General features: G+C 47.9%; 1 protein-coding gene across 3 annotated transcripts in view; it reads left to right on the top strand.

The window, feature by feature from the left end:
* GALNT18 (polypeptide N-acetylgalactosaminyltransferase 18) overlaps positions 1-20,818 on the top strand; it is a 308,997-nt gene that overhangs the window by 148,512 nt on the left and 139,667 nt on the right. For all 3 annotated transcript variants that reach the window (XM_016135450.2, XM_016135449.2, XM_016135451.2), the window contains exon 2: positions 6,264-6,456. In XM_016135450.2, coding sequence (XP_015990936.1) covers positions 6,264-6,456 — 193 coding nt within the window. The remainder of the gene's footprint in view (positions 1-6,263; positions 6,457-20,818) is intronic.

Here is a 20,818-nt window from a genome sequence, read left to right as displayed (position 1 = left end):
TACCCCCAATAAAGCTGCTTAAAGAAATAAAAAGAGTGGAAGTAAAGGAAACATCCTCTAAGAATTCTTATTTGGGGTATTCAGTAATGCTCATTGGGGTATTCAATAATGCTCACTCCACTCCATTGTTTAATGCTTAGCCTTCGTCTCTCCAAAGCTGACTTCACGGCCACTCTCCATTACAGCCTGACAGTCTGTTCCCACTCCACAAGTGGAGAAAATGGAGGCCTGAGGTGCTGCAGGTCTTGTCCGGAGTGAATAGCAGGCTCAGGAGTGGAGAGAGAGAGAAAGGGTCCCCAGAATACCCTGGGAGGAAGACCAGGAGACAGGATCTTGTGTGTCTGTTTTCTTAGACACAGTGCCTGTGTTGGGCAGTTACCTGGATACAGGCCTGCCTGTCCCAGTTTCTCCCTGCCTCCTCATCCTGGGTTCTGGAACTTCTCCCCAAATACCTGAAGCCTCAGCTTTGAATATGGCCTGGGGGAAGAAACAGAAATAGCAGTCTCTATAGGACTCGCTGCAGGGCAGAAACTAGGCTCCCCTCTGCGCTCACCCTTGAAGCCATCTTAGCTGTCCTCTCCGCCTGAAAGAAGGATCTACAGTAAACTGAGTAAAACCACAAGAAACAAGAAGGCTCTACTGCTTTCCTGAGAAAATATTCCTAAAGGTTCCCAAACCAAGGGACCAGAAGGAGAGCTGCCACTTTCAGTGGTCCAGCTTGGGTGACAGGCTAGAGGGTCCTCAGGGATGTGAGCTGTGTCTCAGATGGTTCCGTCTGCCCCCTCAGTAGTCCTGCTATCCACCCCTGAGGTGGGAGCCCCAAAAGTGGTTTGAAGGTCAAACCACTTTGACCTTCAGCAGCAACTGGGCAATATGACCTCTCCCATTGCTATTTTAGAATTCTTCCTAAAATCCAAGGGGTCGAGGTGGGTGTTGTGGTGCGATCAAATTTAAGACCCACAGAGCCAATTGAGATTAATTATGAGCCATTATTAGCCGGCAGGCAACTGATTCTCCCCACTAGATAATCAGCCCCGAGTCTCTAGAAGGAATAGCTTAAAAAGCCCCAAAATCCCCTCTAGCAAATAAGCAGGTTTACAGAAGCAGAGGCTGGCATTAACACATCTTTACACAGGATAACTACACCCTTAACATTAGCATATCTTTGCACAGAATATCTCCTGGAACTACACCCTGTTTAACATTAAACAATGGAACCAGAAGTTGGCCATTTGAAAATTTTCCACCCTTAACAGTGGGCTCTGGCTTCTTGTTTAGGGAGAGGTCTGGACTACAGCCTCTCCTGTAGCTCCTCCAAAAGCCACCAGCACCTCAGAGTTTTCACTGAAGTGCATGTCAGGAGCTGGCAAAATCGCTTAGCTTCAAAAGATGGGGCTCTCCAGGAATGTGGGCCTGAAGAGGACGGGCAGTCAAAAGTGTACAGGGCTAGGCAGCATTCCAACGCCGTTTCACTCCAAAACCCATTTCCTTTCTGCTCCATCATATAGTCTCAGCACCACTAAGACCCTGGGGCAAAAGCGGTTGGATGAGCCTTCGTTTTGGCTGCTCACCGAAGCGGTCGGCCTCACACAGGTATCCTTCCTGTTTGCAGCTTCAGTGGCTTCCGGAGCATCAAAAGCCTTGGCAGGGTCTCCAGATGTGCTTCTCATGCCTGGCTGGTAAACTCGTGCGCGACGCTCGGAGCCGCGGCTTTCATGGCATTAATTGCTCAAAGCTTCGCACGCTGCTTTCCTGCCCCACTTCCCTCCTGTCTCTGTGAATTAACATAGAGGCTGTCAGGACGTATATCTGTAATTGTCGGCTCTCATTAGTGAGCTGGGTGTCAGGCACAGTGGGCATATCTCTGAGACCACATAGTGGCATTTCCCAGATGCCCCAGGTAAGCACCGGAAGAACTTTCAGGAGACCAGATCATGCACAGTGAGAGCCGGAGGTTGTCTACCAATGATCGCATGCCGTGGAACTGCCTGAGGAGCTTCTAAGAGCATACCGTTATTCTCGCATAACTCTGCTTAAGTGCACTAGGTAGGAAACTAATCTCCTGCAACTGGAGATGGCCCTAGCCATACCTTCACTGGCTCATGGTCCCACTTTCTGACACAGGATTGGTTCCCTTTCGAACCCCTCTGGAAGGTTTTATGAGTCCCTGGCAGGCAGGGGGGTTACTGACCCCACCATGATCTGCTGCTACTGTCCTGTTCCTTCATTTTACCAATCCTCATTGATCCTCTGTCAGGTGCAGGGCACTGCCTAAGCACTGGCGGGGTCCACAGAGAACAAAGCAAATCTCTGACCTTGTGGAGTTCACATTCTCTTTGGAGAGACAACAACCAGCAAGAGAAATAGAAAAAGTACTTCAGTGGGTAGGAGAGGAAATTCAGGGAGAGGGGATTAAAGGTTTAGGAAAGGCCCTGCTGAGAAAGTGACTTTTGAGTAAAGACGTGGGGGGGGGGGTTAGCCACCAGGGTGTAGGGACGTGGGAAGCACCAGAGGCACTGAGGTGGGCAGTGGTAGTGAGTGAGCTCTGGGGACTGTGAGGTCCCGCTCACCTGGGGCCTTGTAGACATTAGTAGGGACTCTGTCTTTTATGTCAAGGGAGACAGACGGCCATCAGAGGGTCCCTCCTAGCAAGGGGCAGAGCATAGTAGTGTTTCCTGCAACCTGCCCTTCTGGAGGCTTCTCTACTGCCATGCTGTGTGGCCCATGGTGAGTCAGAAAAGGTGGAAGAATGCCTCCCTGTCTGGTACACAGGTGTCACTTGGGACCCACGTGTGACTGTCTAGTGAAATGGTCGTGCACTTCTCCCTCTTGGCCTGTTTCTCCCTAGGACTCCGGACAGGCGCCGGGCTGGTATAGGATGGCCTGGGAGGACAAGCCTCCCTGCTGTACTCAGAGCCCTGCAAATGCTCTGGCTCAGCCACGGGCTGAGTTCACTGTACCCTGTTCAATGTCTGCCATGAGGGTGCTCACCTTTGGGGTACCCTCAGCCCCTGGGATATACACTTCTCCCAAGTCACTCATCAGCCGGTCAGACATGCCCAAGTAGGTCCGAACCCCTGCAGGGGGCCCCAGCCAGAATCTGCTCCTGGAAGGTGCTTCATCCCTGGGTGAGAAATGTCTGTGGGTCTGGATATGGACCCATCGCCAGAGGTGTCCAGACACCTCTGGGCCCCTGCAGAGGACCCAGCCCAGGCACTTCTCTGAGGCCTCTTTCTCACCTCAATGTGTCGAAGATGGCCCTCCTTTGCCAACAACCAAGTAGGTTGATTTCTTACTGGAGAGAGAAGGGAGTTGGTCTAGGACTGGTTAAAGATGGGCTACTTGTCTGTGGACAGGGAGCCCTTCATCTGGGGATGATAGCAGCAGCATCTTCCCCATCTGAACTCAAGAGATGTTGAGTAGGAAAGCACCTGGTTTGGACTGTGGGGCTTCGTGGGTCCTTAGCGACTAACATTTATTGAGCTAATGTTTATTATGTGCCAGACACTGTGCTAAGCTCCTTACATGGACCATTTCTTGAATGCGCAGAAAATTTCTATGAAGAAGGAACTACTATTGTCAACCCTGTTTTTCAGATGAGGAAACTGAGATATGGGATACCTTACCTAAGATGTCAAATGTAAGGTGTAGAGCAGGGGACATCATACTTGAAGGGCCAGATAGTATTTTCCACTCTTCAGGCCAGATGGTCTCTGTTGAACCTACTCAACTCTGCGCTTATAGCTCTAAAGCAGTCATAATAATATGCAAGCAAATGCACAAGACTGTTTTCCAATAAAACTTTATTTACAAAATAGGTGGTGGATCAGATTTGGCCCTTAGACCCTAGTTTTCCCCTCGTGGTGTAGAGGAAAGAATGTGGGATTTGGAGGTTAGATCTTTCTTTGCTGGCCCTAACAGCTGGATGACCTTGGATTAGTCCTTTAACCTTTTCATCTTTGGTTTCCTCTTGTATAATAACTAACCACTATTGGGTACTTATTAACTAATTTATTTTAAAATAATGGACTGAGTCCTTCATAAGAGCGTCATACTGTGCTGAGAACAAACTGGATCAGGGAACAAGACACATGCCATCTTACCCTAATGGAGTCCACACTCATGAGCACGCCAGAGATAACTATAGGTAAAGGCATCAGCCAGCATAGTGCTTGCTCTGGGAAGGAATTCAACAAAGAGTACTTCGTTCTTGCTGTCATGCCCTTGACTCTTCATTCTGGACCCCACTGCTTTCAGATTTGCTGTCGTCCATACCCACTGAGTAAAAAAGTAGAGGCATGTGGTAGAACCCAGGACTTTAAAATGGTTATAATGCATTATTATGCAACGCAGGTCTGATTGTGAATCATAATTTCTTTTCATTAACTGATCTCATTTTACTTGGTAATATCCGTTTAGGTATGTGAGAGCAGTAAAACTTGATTTCTGTTAAATATTATATGATTAAGTTGGCTCACTGATTTAGATTTTCACTACACCCTATTCCAAATGGATGTGTCATATATCTTTCTAGCGATAACGAGCATCTTTGAGATCATGCAAGCCCTGTACTTCCCTTTAAATATGCCTAGTAAGGGAGAACAGGTGCACTCTGAGTTCCAGGATGGAGCTTTGAGCAGCCACCGCACCTCTAAAAACTTTTGCTTTGTCATAGAAATGCACTCATAGTTTGCATTTTACTCCTTAAAGTATCCTAATCTTTTTAATGTATCTGAGTTTCCTTCTATATCTTTAGCATAACTGGTAACCAAGATGATATACACCTAACCCTGAAGCCCCTGAAACGCTAGCCCCTTGCCCGTCTCCAGCCTGTACCTTTAAGTTACCTGGAATAGGTGTGCCGTGCACCTACTGGCTCCATACAGTTAGCTGAGGAGACTTTGGCAAGTGTCCCAAGCCTGCCTCTCCTGTTCCTAACCTGCTTCTGCCTCCTTCTGGTCTCTGTCTCATCCCAGGTGCCTGGCTTCCTCTTTTACTTATATCACACTGATAAGCATGAAAGGCACCATCCTGTGGGCTTGGTATCTCTGTCCAATTTCTCTGATTTTTGACCTCAAGTAGTTTACCTGAATATCTTTCACTTCGAGTAGTCCTGAATTTCGAAGTCCTGACCCATCAGCCTATATCCTGGCAAGACATAACTGTTACCCCCATAAAAGAGAGATTTAAATGACCTACCAGGTTTCCCTTGCTATAGCAACACTAATTTCCATTTATTGTGTCCTTACTCTGAGACACTCTGATCTAAGTGCTTTATATACATTGTTTTACGTAATCCTCACAGATCTCAAGGGTGAATGAGTGGGTATTATTATTTCCTCATTAGAGGTGGGGAAATCGAAGCCTAGAGAAACTGAGTATTTGCTTGTGGTCATGTGGCCAATGAATGGTAGAACAAGGATTTATTTGAATCCATATCTATGTGAATTGAAAACCTCTGCTCTTATAGGTAATAATGCCCCTCCATTTTCTTGGAAAGTTTCAGGAACACCCTGAGCTCTTCTTGACCTGGTGTGGGGACTGCCCCCACAAAGTCTACCAGTGGTCCAATGGACAGTGCCCAGGGTGCATAGGGCTTTAGGGATGGTTCGACCATCCCCTATGCCATTGGTTTCTATTTTGATGGGTACAGTCTATAAGCATCAGGGGACAGTCTGGTCCAGGAGTCCTTGCAGCCAGGTGAGCGTCATGTAGTGGGGCCAGACGACTCATGGCAGGACCAATCAGTGGAGAGGGAGGTGGGCTGGCAAGAACTTGGCAGAGGAGCAGACCCCTAGCTAAGGAACCCAGGTAAATGCTCAGAACTGGCAGGAAGTAAAGGTACAATCTAGGGAAAGAAAAGCAAAAACCCCATTCAAGCCTCAGGGACAGCATCTCTGGTAGAGAGTGGAGAAGGAAAAGAGGGGGTTTTGACTTGAAGCCATGGGGCATCAGGGTCATGTCCTTTAGCTTCTCAGCAGACCCTAGTGGGTATATTTCTATGTACCTTGTGCCTAGTGATGGATGGATAGATGGATGGATGATGGATGGGTAGATGGATGGATGGATGGATGGATGGATGGATGGATGGATGGATAAATAAGTTTGGGGAAGCATGAAGATTTCAGTCTCTTCTCACTCAGCCCCCAAAGATGAGGCTAAGATTGTTTTACTCAAAGTGATGGTGAAGAAGGAGAGGGGTTGTCATGGCATATGCAGGGGTGCACTCTGACTCACTGTCTCCTTAACCCTTCTCTCTCCAGAGGCTCCTGCCAAGCCCGAGGAAGCCGAGGCTGAACCCTTCACGGACTCCTCCCTGTTCGCACACTGGGGCCAGGAGCTCAGCCCTGAAGGCCGGCGCATGGCCCTGAAGCAGTTCCAGTACTACGGCTACAACGCTTACCTCAGTGACCGCCTGCCCCTCGACCGGCCCCTGCCTGACCTCAGACCCAGTGGGTGAGCAGAGTCAGTGGCTGGGCCCTTGTTCACCTGCCCGTGGGGAGGCCCAGTCACCACAGTACTGGGGACGATGCCAGGACTGGGCACGTGGACTCCTGGGTCCCTTCCCTACTGCAGCCAGGGTTTCTTCCCTTGGCCAGCATTGAGCAAGTCACTCTCCCTCCTCCTCCTGAAGCCTCGGTTTCTCCATTTGCTAAGCAGGGGGAAGGCTTTCATCCATTTGAGATTCTGAGGACTAATAACCTAATTCACTCCTTAAGGGTACTAGAATCATCTGGCATTTCTGTTAATAAGTCATTTTAACCCAATTAGTTACATTTTTATGAACAATTATATTTTTTTCTGTAAATTAGTTTTTTAAAGTACATCCATCTTCTGGAGCTAACAAGTCATTACACCTGACAGAGAAGTCTGTCTTGACTTCTCTTTTTGTTATAGAAGATGTTCCTTTAAGGTTCAGTTAGAATTTTTATTACTTCTAATTATTAAAAATGTGGGCACATACCACAGCCGAGAAAAATCTCATTAACTTTCGTGAGCTCCCCCTACACTTTCTTTTCCTCTCTTTTTCTTATTTTAAAATTTTTCTTAAAGCTGCAAACCACCGTGAGCTTATATCTGGAGTTGCTGCTGGGTTTGCGGGCTATGTTCTTTTGGGTGGGGGAGAGTTCATTTTAGCTCTATAGACATTTATTGAGTACCTACTGTATGCCGTATAATTAGGTATGGTTTTTCCTGGCCCAGAGAGAATCTGGTTGGACTCTAGGAATGAAAGAGCAGCTGAGGATCTACAAGGGTAGAGAAGAGTATATGTTCACTTAAAAGATATTTATCAAGCATTTATCATGTGCCAGCATAGTCTAGCCACAGGGATAGAGCAGTGAACAAAACAGACAGGAATCCTTGCTCTCATGGAGCTTATACTCTAGTTGGGTGGGGATAGATAATAAATAAAACAGAGAAGCCAACTGTGTAGCATGTTAGATGTAGTACGAGCTGTGGAGAAATATAAGGTGGGAGAGGGAGATAGGAACAGACTGGAATAGGAGAAGGGGTTGAATTTTTAATGAGATGGTCAGAGAAGGCCTCACTAAGAAAGTGACATTTGAGCAAAGACCTAGAGATGAGGAAGCAAGTTATATGGATACCTTGTGGGAAAAGCTTTCTAGGCAGAGGGACCAGCAGGTGCAAAGGTCCTGAGATAGAAGTGTGCCTGGCATGTTTGAAGAAGAGGAAAAAAGCTCATGCGGCTGGAACAGAGCAAGCAAGAAGGCAATAGTTGGAGATGAGGTCAGAAGGGCAACAGGAAACAGATCAAGTAGGGCAGTGGTTCTCAAAATTGGCTGCCCATTTGATTCATCCAGGAGCTTTAAAATAATCCTGGTGCCAGGGCTACACCCAGGCCAATTAGATCAGAGTTTCCAGAGGTAGCATTCAGTATCCATATTGTTTAGAGTTATCAGGTGATTACAGTGGGCAGCAGAGGTTGAGAATTGCAGAGAAGGGCGTCATAAGCAGCTGAAAGATGTGTATTTTTGCTTTGTGTGGTGGGGTTCCATGGGAAGAGCTTGAGCAGATTAATACTGTGCTCTGATTGTCATTTTTAAAGGCCCCTCTGGCTGCGGTGTTGAAAACAGACCTAAGGGGCCAGGGTGAGAGCAGGAAGACCAATTTGAAGGAGCCTGCGGAAATCCGGGTGAGAGGTGGTCGTGGCATGACAGCAGCGGGGCAGGTGCTGAGATAAGGTTGGATTCTGAAAATATCCTGCAGGTGACTTCATTTAGATGCCACAGGGTCTCAGCCCTCTAGGTGTGCTGCAAAGAACATGCCTCGGGGTGAGGGAGAAGTAGATCTGATGTGGGAAGAACCTGGAGGCTCTGGAGAAAGGGTTCTCAAGAGGAATTAGGGCCCGGGACTCCTGCAGGGGATTTGGCCATGACCTTGGCCAGCACAGGAGCTGTGGACTTTGCAACCAGCTCTGACTCAAAACACAGGCCCAGCTCAATACACACTTGTTCCAAATTAAAGGGGAAATAAGAAGGAAGCCAGGGAGAGAGTGGATCTTACAGACTCTAGCATGGCTATAACAATGGCAGTTATTCGTACCAGAGCTTGACTTGTTGAGGATGCTCTCCCCGTTTGGACCACACCAACCTGCAATGAAGGTAGGGAAGGAACTGGTGTCTTCTTCCCATTTGGCATCCAAGAAACCAAGGAACAGAAGACCGAGGGTTATGTCTGAGGTTACACAATTGAATAAGTAGATAAGTTGAGACTTGAACCCATGGATCCAGATGCCAAACCTTGGCTTTTAACAGTAGCCACGGTTGTCTACACAAGGTTTGCTGAGAGCTGACCTGTACTGGAGCCCTGTCACCTTTCACTGAGAGAGCTGCCCTGCAGGCCATTCCTTTCTACTTCCTTGGGAGAGAAACAGGAAGCCAGAGGCTGGAGGGGACAAGGCTGTGTGGCCTTTCTCGGAAGGGCAGGGCTCCCCGGCAAGCACAGTCCCCTCTGGAGGAAGTCCATTTACAGAGGCAGCCTGGCCCGGACTTCCCGAGTTTGCTGAGAAAGGGTCTCTGAAGGACTCCAGGCAGGAAGATTCTGCTGTCTTCTCCTGAGCTGCTGGAAAGGAATAATAATCATAATAGAAAGACTTTCCCTCTACACAGAGCTTTACAGTTTATGGAGCTCCTACACCTCTCCTCTGGGGCAAGGCGACTTTTGTCAGCCACTTTTTATAGCTGGAAAATAGGATCTCTGAAAAGAGGGAGAGCCAAGCCTCCCCACCCCTCCACCAGGCTCTCTCAAAGGTTTTAACAACACCGGTTCTTTTTGTACAAGTACTTGGAGGCTCTGTCTACTCTACTTCAGCTCCTATGCCAGACACACACCCAAGACTGGAGAGCTGTTGGGAGGCTACTCAGAATAAGCATGTGTGTGGGTAAAACAGTGCCTCTCTTTGTCTGTTAATTTCTGTGAAAAACATTTCTTTCTTGTAACAAGATCATTGCTTGGCTTATTCTGTTTAACTCATTTTGGAAACATCTCGTCAATATCTTTTACTATCCTCCTATTTCAAATTACACTGGCAAACATTTATATAGCATGAGCCATGTTTCAGGGACATGTTTGGAACTTTAATTATACTAACTGTTTAACTCCTCACAGTAACCTTCTGGAAAAGGTACTTGTTTGGGGAAAAATGTACAGTTTTCCTTTATTCTTTTCCTTACTCTTGTGTTCACAATGCTTCATATGTGTGGGGTTTTTCCCACATCAACCAATGCTATGACGCCAGCTGGGTGTCCTACAATTCAATTCAGTGTGGATAGTGTCTTCCTGGAGTTAGCATCTGATTCTGCAAGTTAAGGGCTCAGTCCTTGTCACCAGCATCTGTATTTCTGACCAACTTGCTAAAAATTAGGATTCCCATGGCCGCTGCTTGGGTTCAACAATTTGCTAAAATGGCTCACAGAACTCAGGGAAACACTTACTTATGTTTACTAGTGTATTCGAGGATACGATAAAGGAGATAAACGAATAGCCAGATAAAGAGATACATAAGGTTCCAAGTGCAGGAGCTTCTGCCCCCAGGAAGTTGGGGCATGTCACCCCCCAGTATGTAGATGTGTTCTCCATCCCAGAAGCCTTCTAACTCCCATATGTTAGGGATGTTTATGGAGGCTCCATCGTGGGGGTATGATTGATTAAGTCATTTTCTAGCCCCTGTCCTCTTGCCAAAGGATGAGGAATAGGGCTGAAAGTCCCAAACTTCTAATCATGTCTTGGTCTTTCTGGTGACTAGCCCTCATTCAGGAACCTGCCAAGAGTCAACTCGTTAGATCAAAAAAAGCTCCTATCACCCAAAAGTTCCAAGAATTTTAGGACCTCTGTGTCAGGAATTGGGGTCAAAGACCAAATATTAGTGTGAACTAGGGATAGAAACATATATGTGTGTGTAATACGTTTCTTATTTCTTATTATTAGTCTCCATTTTACAGAAGAAGCAGCTGAGACACAGAGAGATTATATAATCTGCCAAGGCCACTAGTTGCAGAGCTCTGGGGTGTAACCCACGCAGTCTGGCAACAGGATTTGTGCTTCTAACCATCACTATGCTTTACTGACTTGAGCGTCAATTAGTGTGACTCTAGTGGACATGGTGGGAGGGGGCTGCTTGAACAGTATCTAGCACTGAGCCGATTCATTTGTCTGGGTCAGGAAGGTCTTTCTCCAAGTGTTGGAAACATTGTTTTAGTGAACATCAAACCTGTTGTCAGGGTGGAGAGGACGTCTCGGCTACGGCAAATGGGATTTGGAGCAAGTCGTGTCGGGAGTGAGGGAGCATCCGGAGGGGAAGCCCCATGCCGACCACGGTCTCCAGAAGAGGCGTGCCGGATGGATCTCACTTCAGCCCCAGCCCCTGTGCTTCTCCCTTCTGTCACCTCCAGTTTGCCCTTGGGGCCGCCTGCACCAGGAGGGGTCCTTGGATTCTGCACGTTGCTCTCTGAATGCTTGGCTTTGCTTTTTTGCTGGTTCTAACCCTGACATTATGCTTGGCTTTATTCCTGGGCCAGAAAGTGGGTGTTGCAGTCCTGCCCTTACCCTCCCTTCTGTTACTTCTGGCTGGGCCCTTATTTTGTCTCCTTCTTTCCTGGTGCTGAAAGATGTCATCTGATCCACCTTGTCACTTGGCTGAGAGAGGACTAAACTATGCCCAGTGCTTATATACAGGATGAGACATAACCAGAACGGAAAAAGTCCATCTCACTGGTCGCTAGGCTTCATTAATTTATTTGTCCAACAAACTTATTGGGCCCCTAGTGTGTGCTAGGCAACCAGTAAAGCACCAGGCAGGGAAACCTCAAGGAGCTTATACTGCAGTGGGGATCCAGGGTGGAAGGTGGTGGGAGAGCAAGGTGGGTGGTCAGAAAACTTGCTGACCATCTCCTGGCTTCTTTGGGAGGACTCATCCTTGCAGGTTTCTAGTAAAGTCAGAAGCTAGATTAGGTGGCCTGTGGAAGCCCCGTCCTGTGGCCTCTGTGGCGGGGGAGCTGGACTTGGAGAGCAGCGTCTGCAGAGAGCCTCCCTTTACAGATTCGACTGCCCTCCCCTGGGAAAGGAAGGACATGGGAACAAGAAGTGCGGCAGTGTTTTCAGCCTCTTGTGGGCAATTTGGTCAGGGCAGAGAGGAGACACTTCCTCTGGGCACCGGGATGCTTGGCTTCTGGAGAAGCCGACATGCCATCCATTCTCCCCGCATTGTTGTAATAAGAGTGGAGCAGGCCCCCGGCCATTCGGGTGGGAAAACCCAGGGAGTCGACTCGCTGGCTGCGTCCTCTGGCGATCCTCCTGCTCCTCAGCCTGCGACGGGCCTTTGCCAGACCTGGGCATGGGAGCGGGGCGGGTTACCTTCTTGCTTCCTGGGTCGGGAAAACACCAGGACCTCAGGACTGAAGGAGAGAAAAGCTGCATCTCCGCCTGGCTGGACTTTGCTCTGTTGCTCACGTGCCCAGATGCAGGCCCCAACGGTCCCGTGGTTCTCTCTCCGTGCTCCCTCCTGCTCCCAGCATCCGCCAAAATAGCCTCCCAGGAGCCAAAAGGGAAAAAGGAAAAAACAAGTCATGACTGACATGTGGACTGCATAAGCACATACATTTGTCAAAACGCATCAAACTATATACTTAAGATCTGTGCATTTTTTTGCATGTAAATTAAACATTTTTTTTTTTTTAAATGAGGATGTGAGAAAGAGATCAGGGAAGTCCTTTGCCTGAGAGACAGAGGGTGAGGATGGAGGCAACGTCTTTTGAGTTTTGAGAAGATGGGTTGTGGTTGTGAAAAAGAAAGATCATGGGAGTGGCGGTTAAAGCAAGCTTGTCAGCTAGGAGCAGGAAGATAAGGTTGGGCCTCCCACCCCAATGACAATCAGTCAGGCAGGTGGCATGTGGGTGCCCACCAGTTCCACAACACATGCCCCATTCTTTTCTACAGGCAGTGGTTGTTATTTACAAACAAGGCCCAGGGGCATGTGGGTGTGGGTAGAAGTGGGCCTCCCGGTATCAGGCTTCAGGGCTGTCATATTGCCATGACAACTCGCTGGCCTACCTCCTAGGTAGCTCAGGGAAGAGCCTCCGGCAGGTGCTGCTTCCTGCCTCTTGCTGGCAGATCCTCAGAGGCTCCTGAGTAATGATGTCACCTTTCTTTCCGGTATCCTCCGGGGTCCATGTCCCAGGGAGTAGGACTGACTGGTGGGTTAGGACATGAGGCTGAGGCATGAGGGCCATTGATCAAGGGAATAGACTATTTTCTGCAGCCCCAGGTGGGAGCAAGTGGGACAGAATCACACCCCACACACACCCCCACAGAGGAACCCTGGGCCCTGAGCTGAAGAGATCTTGTGTGAACTGAACACCCAGGTGGAAAGGAGCAGGACAGGATTATAGCAGAGAGAATGCAGCCCGGATCCAGGAGCTCAGTCCCTCTGGGAGCAGGTTAGGATCCATCCAAAGCGACTGTGGGTGTTTGCTGCCACCAGAGTGGGTGTGGCCACAGGTTCATGTTTGGGGTTTTTATGGTGCAGATGCTAGACACACACATCTGAGGTCTCTGAACTTTGGGGGCCAGCAGAGCCAGCTTTATTGGTGTGTATAGAAGACAGAAAAATGGCCTCCCAAGAATGTCCATGTCCTAATCCCTGGACCTGTGAGTATGGTATGTTACATGGCAAAGGTGAAGGCTGAAGATGGAATTAAGGTTGCTAATCAACTGACTTTATAAGAAAGAGGTTATCCTGGATTATCTCGACGGACCCAGTATAATCGCAAGGGCACTTAAAATAGGAAGAGAGAAGAGTCAGAGGTGGCAATGTGAGGACTGGACTAGCCACTGCTGGCTTTGAAATTAGAAAAGAGTCATAAGCCAAGGAATGTGGACAGCCTTTAGATACTGGAAAAGGCATGGAAACAGATTATCCCCTAAAACTTCCAGAAAGTAACAGTCCTGCCAACACCCTGATAGCCCAAGTGAGACCTGTGTCATGCTTCTCACTGCCAGAACTGTAAGATAATCAATTTGTGTTGTTTTAAGCCACCACCTTGGTAGGCATTTCTTACAGCAGCAACATTAGCATCAGGAAACGGACACAGCGTGCAGGATCTCAGGACGGCTGGAAGGACTCTGCCTTTGGCTTAGTGCTCTGCTGTCACTGTGTTAAAATTCTGAATAATTCTGAACAGGGGCCACCGTATTTTCTTTTGGCACGGGGCCCCGTAAATTATGTAGCTGGTCCTGGAGGAGAAGGGGATGGCGCCAGGTGGAGCAGCAGGGATCATGACCGCTGAGCCATGGGTGTTGTTACCCAGTCTACGAAGTCACCTCTTGCTCACACGCTGTGTGCCAGATGCTGTGCAGACTGCTTAATGTCTGTTTATTTTTGTTTTTCATTTAACTTTACCTTCACATCTCTCTGAGGTAGTTACGATTATTTCCACTTTATATGGGAGAATATTGAATATTTGCAAGGTTAAGAAACTTTTTAAAGTTTTCCCATGTGTTAGGTGGCAGAGCCATTAGTTTACCTGGGTCTTATGTCTCCAGGACACTACCTCAGCACCCTCGCCTCACCCTGCCCAGGTGAGCTTTTCTAGTGTGGGATCTTGGCTCTATGGAGATGACACAAAAGTCTGTGGAAGATGTGCGCTCCACAAGGGCAGCCTCAGGACAAAGGGGTAAAGTAAGGACCCTCAGTAATGATTCTGCTATAGCATTGAAAATGCTGACTGCACAAACACAGTTAGGGGAAAATACTTCTTAACTAAAATGGTCTGGAAAAAATACTTCTGGTTCTTAGTTGATGTCAAGCTTATTATGGGCCAGTAGTAGTATTATGTGGTTGTTCTTAAAGGTATTGTGACCTTGAGTCATATTAATAAAGGTATATAATGTCTCTAAAAGGGGAAGTGATCATTTTGTTCTACTTGGCTATTCAGATCACAACTGCAAAAATGGATTATAAGGGATTTGGAGAAAGTAGAGTATGTTTAGGGGAGAAAAACCTAAGAGAAAAACTGGGTAACATGACAAACAGATGAAGTTTATGCTTAGGTTCCAAGACCAGGTCTCTCATTTATAAGCTAGTTGACTTCCAGCAAGTTGCTTAGCCTCTCTGTGCTTTGGTTTTCTTGAGATGGTAACACAAAGATTAAATTGTAATATATGTAGAGCTCTTAGAACACCTCCTGACACATAGTAACAGCTATTGAACTTTTCATTACTTTTATTGTTTGGGTCTCTGATTTGTAAAAGAGAGAGCATGGAGAGACACCATCATGACTTTAACTACCTGAAAGACCACTATGTGGACAAGGAGCTGCCTGGGACAGGCCATCTGCCCTGGCACTAGATGAGAGGAGGGCTAGGCAGGACAGATCAGACTGAGGTCCCTGGAGAATGATTTCTCTCCAGCCTGAGTTCTGAGCATTAGAGGCCAAACCAGGCTCTGCTAGAGAAAAAGTATGCCCTGTCCTCCTTCGCTGACCCATGGGGCGTGCCTTCCCCTCCCCACATTCCTCGGCAGTCTTTGCCATGGGCCTGGCCTGCTCACCAACAAACCCCACCACATGGAGACACTCCATCCCTCATGGGGCTTTTCCACCACAGCCAGCTGACTTTGTTCCCTGAGTGGCTGTCCATGTAGCCCCAGGGATCCCATTTTCTCTGAAATTTTCGGATGTTTTAGGAACAAACAGTCTCCCTGCTTCCTCGTAGCTGTTTACATTTTAAATAATTTGTTTCCCTCTTATCCTACTTACAATTTACATTTAATATAGCAGATCCTTTCTCTAAATTGGTAGAGTCATCTGAAAAGACGTTTTGATGATCACATATACTTAGGAGTTTTCCCATAAGCAAACCCCATGCCAGATTCTGTTCCTAGATCAGCTGGCCCATTTCTCAACCCTTGCAGACTTTAAAACTCCCTGGTCTCAGATAACCATCATCTTGTCCACATCTGAGCCAGATGTGGTGTCTTGCTGGGTCCCTGAAGGCCCTGGCTCCACTAACTGTCCCCACCCTGCCACCGTTATCCCCTCCTTTCCCCCTCCGGCTTATCGGATGATCTGGTCTTATTGTTGCAGTCAGGCAGAGAGTAAATGTTCAACTCTGTGATTCATGTTCTATCAGGTCGTGGTAGAATTCCCACCCACAGAGCTTTCATGGGCCTGAATTCATTCTACTGTTCATCACTGGAGTATTTCTTCTTCTTCTTCTTCTTCTTTTTTTTCATTCAGCCAGACACACAGTGCTTTTCGGATTTCTATTCTGTGCTGGACATTGTGGGAGACACAGGGGATAACTGGTATGCAAAGCAGATGTGGTCTTGACCTCACATAGCTTATAGTCTAATGGAGACACTGCTGTTTGTTAAATAATTCCATAAAAACATGTTGCAATAGCACCTAAGTGGCATGAAAGAAAAACTGTGGGTGCTGTGAAGGCTAACAGGGGATCTGCAGTCCAGCAAGGGGGTCTTTCTTTACTAGATCATGTGTGTGTTCTCGGGGAGGAAGGAACTGAACTCATTCAGATGATTACAGATAATTAGGATTCTTTGTAGACTGATGCCTGCACACAATCACATAATTACACAATCGGAAGCCACAGATCTTGACTCTGATGGAGGGCAAACCGGTTCAGAACATCCTGGCCAGGCTCAAGTCTGCATCCTCTTTGCTCACTCAGCAGAGTGCTGTGTCTCTAACGGTGACTGTCCATGTCTGCGCTCACTCACCGATGTTCTCCTTCCTACCCCATCATTTCCGCTGGCCTGGTCTTCTGCTTTCTGCCTTCTTAGGGTGCCACACATTCAAATTCCCATGAGCAAGGGCTTGATAGCATGGCCGGTTCTTGATATTGCAAGGTCTGGCTATGCAGAGCTCCTGGGCTAGGCGGCCCTGTAGGCTGACAGCTGGCCCACTGAGAGAGGCTCAGGAATTCGTGTCTAGTCCCATCAGTTGTATACCAAATGGTGAGGCCATATGGCAGAAGACATAGCAACCTTTATACAAGAAGTATTAGGGGTTGTTTTTCTCAATGGGAGCAATGTAACAGGAAGACAATTTCAGTCTTCAGATGCCCTGTAGTATTTTATCATATTCATTCACATTATCCTACTAGATATATTATATCCTCTCCCTCTTTGTCAGAGTTGACAGCCTGTAGTAACTTTTCCATTTTGCCCCTCCCAGCAGACCTCTGGGTTATCACAACACCAGTGTCTCACCAAATACATCTCTGGGTGGGCCTGGGAAGGAAGATTCAGACCCTCGTTTAGCAGGAATTATGAGCACAGGCTTTGGAGACAAATGAGCCCAGGTTTAAGCCTTGAGAGATAATTTACCTCCTCAGCCCCATTTCCCTCATCTGTAAAATGGGGACAATGAAATGTACCATACAGGATTGTAGGGAGAAATAAAATGGGAGAAGAAAGTAAAAATATCTCTATGTGATTTATGGCAAATAGTAAGCATTCAGTAGATGGGAATTATTACTATTATTATTTCCAAATATTCTGTGTCGTGTCCCTGGGCAGTAGGGGTAGCAAGCACCATGCAGTCTCTGAGCTCCAAAGGTTGTGAAGATATAGATACCAGCCAGGGGGAGTGAAAATTTTGACTGTCCTCATGCCAGTGAGAATCTCCACATGGCCTCCATCCTCAAGTTTCATTAGGTCCAGCAGACTGGACTCTAGCAAGCCTGGGAGCTCATCTAACCTGGAAGTGTCTGGGAAAAGCCAGAAATGTACCAGGTGAGGTCAGAAGAGGGCCAAGCAAGTCCTGTGGGTGCAGGAGGATGGCAGAGGCTGGGGTGAGGGTGTTGATGGCCATGAAGGGCCATGCGGGCAGTGCTGACCCTGGAGCCAGGTGATTACCAGTACCCCCAATCCCCTGTGATGATTACGGCTGTAAGAGAGGGCCTCTCTGGGAGAAATCTGGAAGGAGAGAGGGGCTGGGGTCACTCAGGGGAGTGGGTTCCTGGGAGTGTTCCTGGTCCAGGTGGGTTCCTCCAGCACTCCCAGAATCCTGACATGGTTGGATGCAACTCCCTGTGTGCATTGGCAGACAGACCCCAGGTCACATTCTACTTCGATCATCATTCTGGAGAGATCTACCCCTCCCCCACCAGGTCGAGCAGCCTATACAAGTCACCGCTCTTTCAGATGGGGAGCGTGTAAATTTGCTGAAGTTAAGGAGGGGAGAATTCGAGATCCAGTGTGGAGGTGTCTGGCTGCTGCCCTGGATGGTACCTGGTGGCCACAAGCCTGGGTTGGTTTCATTTAATCTACTACCGCTTCCTTGCTTCTTGGAGGTAACAGCACTGAAGCTCTTGATATAAACTTGCTTCGTAAACAGCTCAAAACTGTGCTGGGGAGCTCTGCCGAGAGCCTCCCTACATAATTGCTCCCTTCTCCACATCACCTGCTATGAGCAGAGCTCGATAAAGTCAAGTGTATCATGACCATCAATTCTGGCTTATTAGACAACCATAGTGGTCCCCTCTCAGAATTGCCTCATTTTTATCTCTCAGAAATGCCTAGTTTTTATCTCTCGTGGAAAATGGCCCAACTTTGAACAAGACTAAAAGTAAAAAGAGAACTTTTATGGCTTAATTTAACAGGAGAATGTACCTCTTCTCAAAATGAGTAACTGATCAGTCTCGTATAGTCAGGCTTTCTTAAGGAAGGGAAGTAGGTAAAGTCCAGTCGCACCTGACGCTCATGTCCTCAGCCCCTCTCTTGGAGAGGCAAGCAGATAAGTGGGGTGCAGGGGAAGATGCCCAGAGCAGGCAGGAGGGCAGGCTTTGCGAGCAGAGGATGTGGTGGCCAAACCTTGGCGGATACAGATGCTGGGAGAGAACATCTCAGCAGTGTGACTGTGAGGGGCAAAGCCCTCAGGCAGGGGCCAGTGCTGCTTGATGGACAAAGCAAGTGGCCACATCTGGAGCGGAAGCACTGGGCTCAGATCTAGAACAGTCCTCTTACATAACAGCTCCTGGACGTGTGTTCCTTTAGAAGGCCTCAGGCTGCCCTTTGGCAGGCAGGTCGTCTGTCCTGAGTTCAGTGTCTGGCAGTGATGATGTTGGGGGTGACGGTAGGTGTGTGACTCTCTTACCTGACATGCTGTTCTTTCTCCCTCTGTTTGCCTTTCCCCTCAGCTGTGTAAGTTCTGCTTTAATGTTAAGATGAAGATAGGAACCATGATTGTGTGTGTCAATAAGTGTGTGCGTTGGGGACTTTTAAAGGTTGACTGAATGCCTGCCGTTTGCCAGGCACTGTGTTTGGCAGTGGCTGTGTAGCCGTACTCTAAAGAAGCTGTGGTCTAGTCATGGGGTGACCAACTGTTTCACTTTGCCTATGGCTTTCAGCGCTGAAACTGGGGGTAGGCCTAGGCAAACCGAGATGAGCTGGTCACCCTGTCTAGTTACAGTAGTGGAAAGGGGATGTTTCTCGTGGCATTTGGTCATGACTAGGTGCTGGTTGGGAGAGAAGGAAAGTTTGCAAACTATTTATTCAATGAGATGTCTTCTGTTTACCACATGTGAGTTAGAAGATACTGAATTTTATAGAGAGAAGACACCTACGTGATCATTTTTTCTGCTTCCCCTATTCTATGACAAGACAGCCAGAGAGGTGAAGTGGCTTGCCCATGGTCACACAGCAAATTGGGGTGGAGCTGGGGAGGCACCTGGGTGGCTTCATCCACCTCTCCATCCAGTGCTCTTTTGCCTAAAAACTATTCTGCCCTGTTTTTCTCTTCCTGCCTGCCCTTTACCTGTCTGCTCCCCTAGACCCACATTTAGGTTAGGTATGGAGAAGCTGAAAGGTGGGGGAGGGTGCTGCGGGGTGCAGAGAGGGGCCACCGGCAGTGTGGCTCATGCTGGGAAGACTCTGAGTAGTTCCCAGGAGAGAAGGAAGGAAAGAAGGATTTAAGGAGGTCAGGATTTTTGGCCTGGAGTGCTCGCTTACAGTGCAGGGCCACTGACGACTGCTGGAGAGTGAATGTGAGGAACTGGGGCCATAGTTCAGAGGGGGAAGGGCAGGACAGGAAGGACCCACTGTGGGGGAGGACCTGACTCTCCTTCAGAGGGAGGACATTGTAAGAAAAAGGAACAGGATGAGATCAGTGGCCTGCATGTGAAATTTAGACCTTATAGAAAATAAATCTGTTAGTTTTGTTTAATTCGAGAAACCTCCTATGTGACAGACCCTGGTTTAAGGCTGGGAGATAGGACAGTAGCAAATAAAGTCCCTGCTCTCAGGGAGGGTCGTTACAGTAGACGGAGACAGACAGTCAGCACACAAATATGATGCACTATTGTGTTCTGTCACGTTCAGAAGGGCTGTCACGTAAAAACCTCATGTTCAAAAGAGTCTTTCATATGAAAATAGTGATCAGCAGAGTTTAGCTTGTAAAATGAATGTAACGTGTCCATCCTGCTTGGGGAAAGACCATCGGGAGGCCACTCACAGACACCGACGGCTCAAACTGTCAGGACAGGCACGGACATTACTGAGAGAAGTTCGACTTGGTCTTCTTGGAATGGGAGGACGGGGTGGTTATGCTGAGAAGGAAGAAGGGATGAAAGTAGGGGACGGCAGTTCACCCCTAACTCTGGAGACTACCTGGAGCTCTAGCTAGCAAGGGTCTCAGAACTCGGAGGAAGCCTCTGGAGAAGCGCAGAGAGGCACAGGGTCACAGCCTTCTCCCCTGGGGAGAAGGTGAACTGTACCGATATAGTGACCTTATTGGGAGCTGTTTATTACACTTCTATAAAAGAAAATAGAGGCCACGGGCTAGTTCTTTGATCAGATACAGATTCTTTTCAAAATGCAGGAAACAACTAGGATGTGTGATAATACTTGTTTCAGTTTCTGTGCCTAAGGAAAGACCAGCTGCTGGTCTTGATAGCCATTAAAAAAAAAAAAGCACTAGCCGAAAGACTTATTTGACTGTTAACCACAAACCTTTTCATTGCTGTTATACAAATTGTATTCACAACAACCACAAATAAAAATTGGACAGCTTGTAATGAACTTAAGGGGTCATTCAGTGAAGTCCCTCCCTCCCCCTCCCCCGCCCCCACCCGGTCTCCTGCCCCTTCATTGCAGTTGAATGAGCTGCTCCCCTTCCTGGGCTCTTCTCCAGTCACCACACTGTTCCCTTGGCCCCACGGGGGCTTTGCAAGGCTCACCTTTGAGTGCCCTTCAAGTTTCTGACTAAACCTGTCCTCCTCGTAGAGCCCTTCTCGGACCACTTCTTCTAAAACAGCTTCCAGTGCGCCACACTGTCCTCCT

Source organism: Rousettus aegyptiacus, unplaced genomic scaffold, assembly GCF_014176215.1.
Source record: "Rousettus aegyptiacus isolate mRouAeg1 unplaced genomic scaffold, mRouAeg1.p scaffold_m13_p_5, whole genome shotgun sequence".
Lineage (NCBI taxonomy): Eukaryota > Metazoa > Chordata > Mammalia > Chiroptera > Pteropodidae > Rousettus > Rousettus aegyptiacus.
This window is presented reverse-complemented; position numbering and strand designations above follow the sequence as displayed.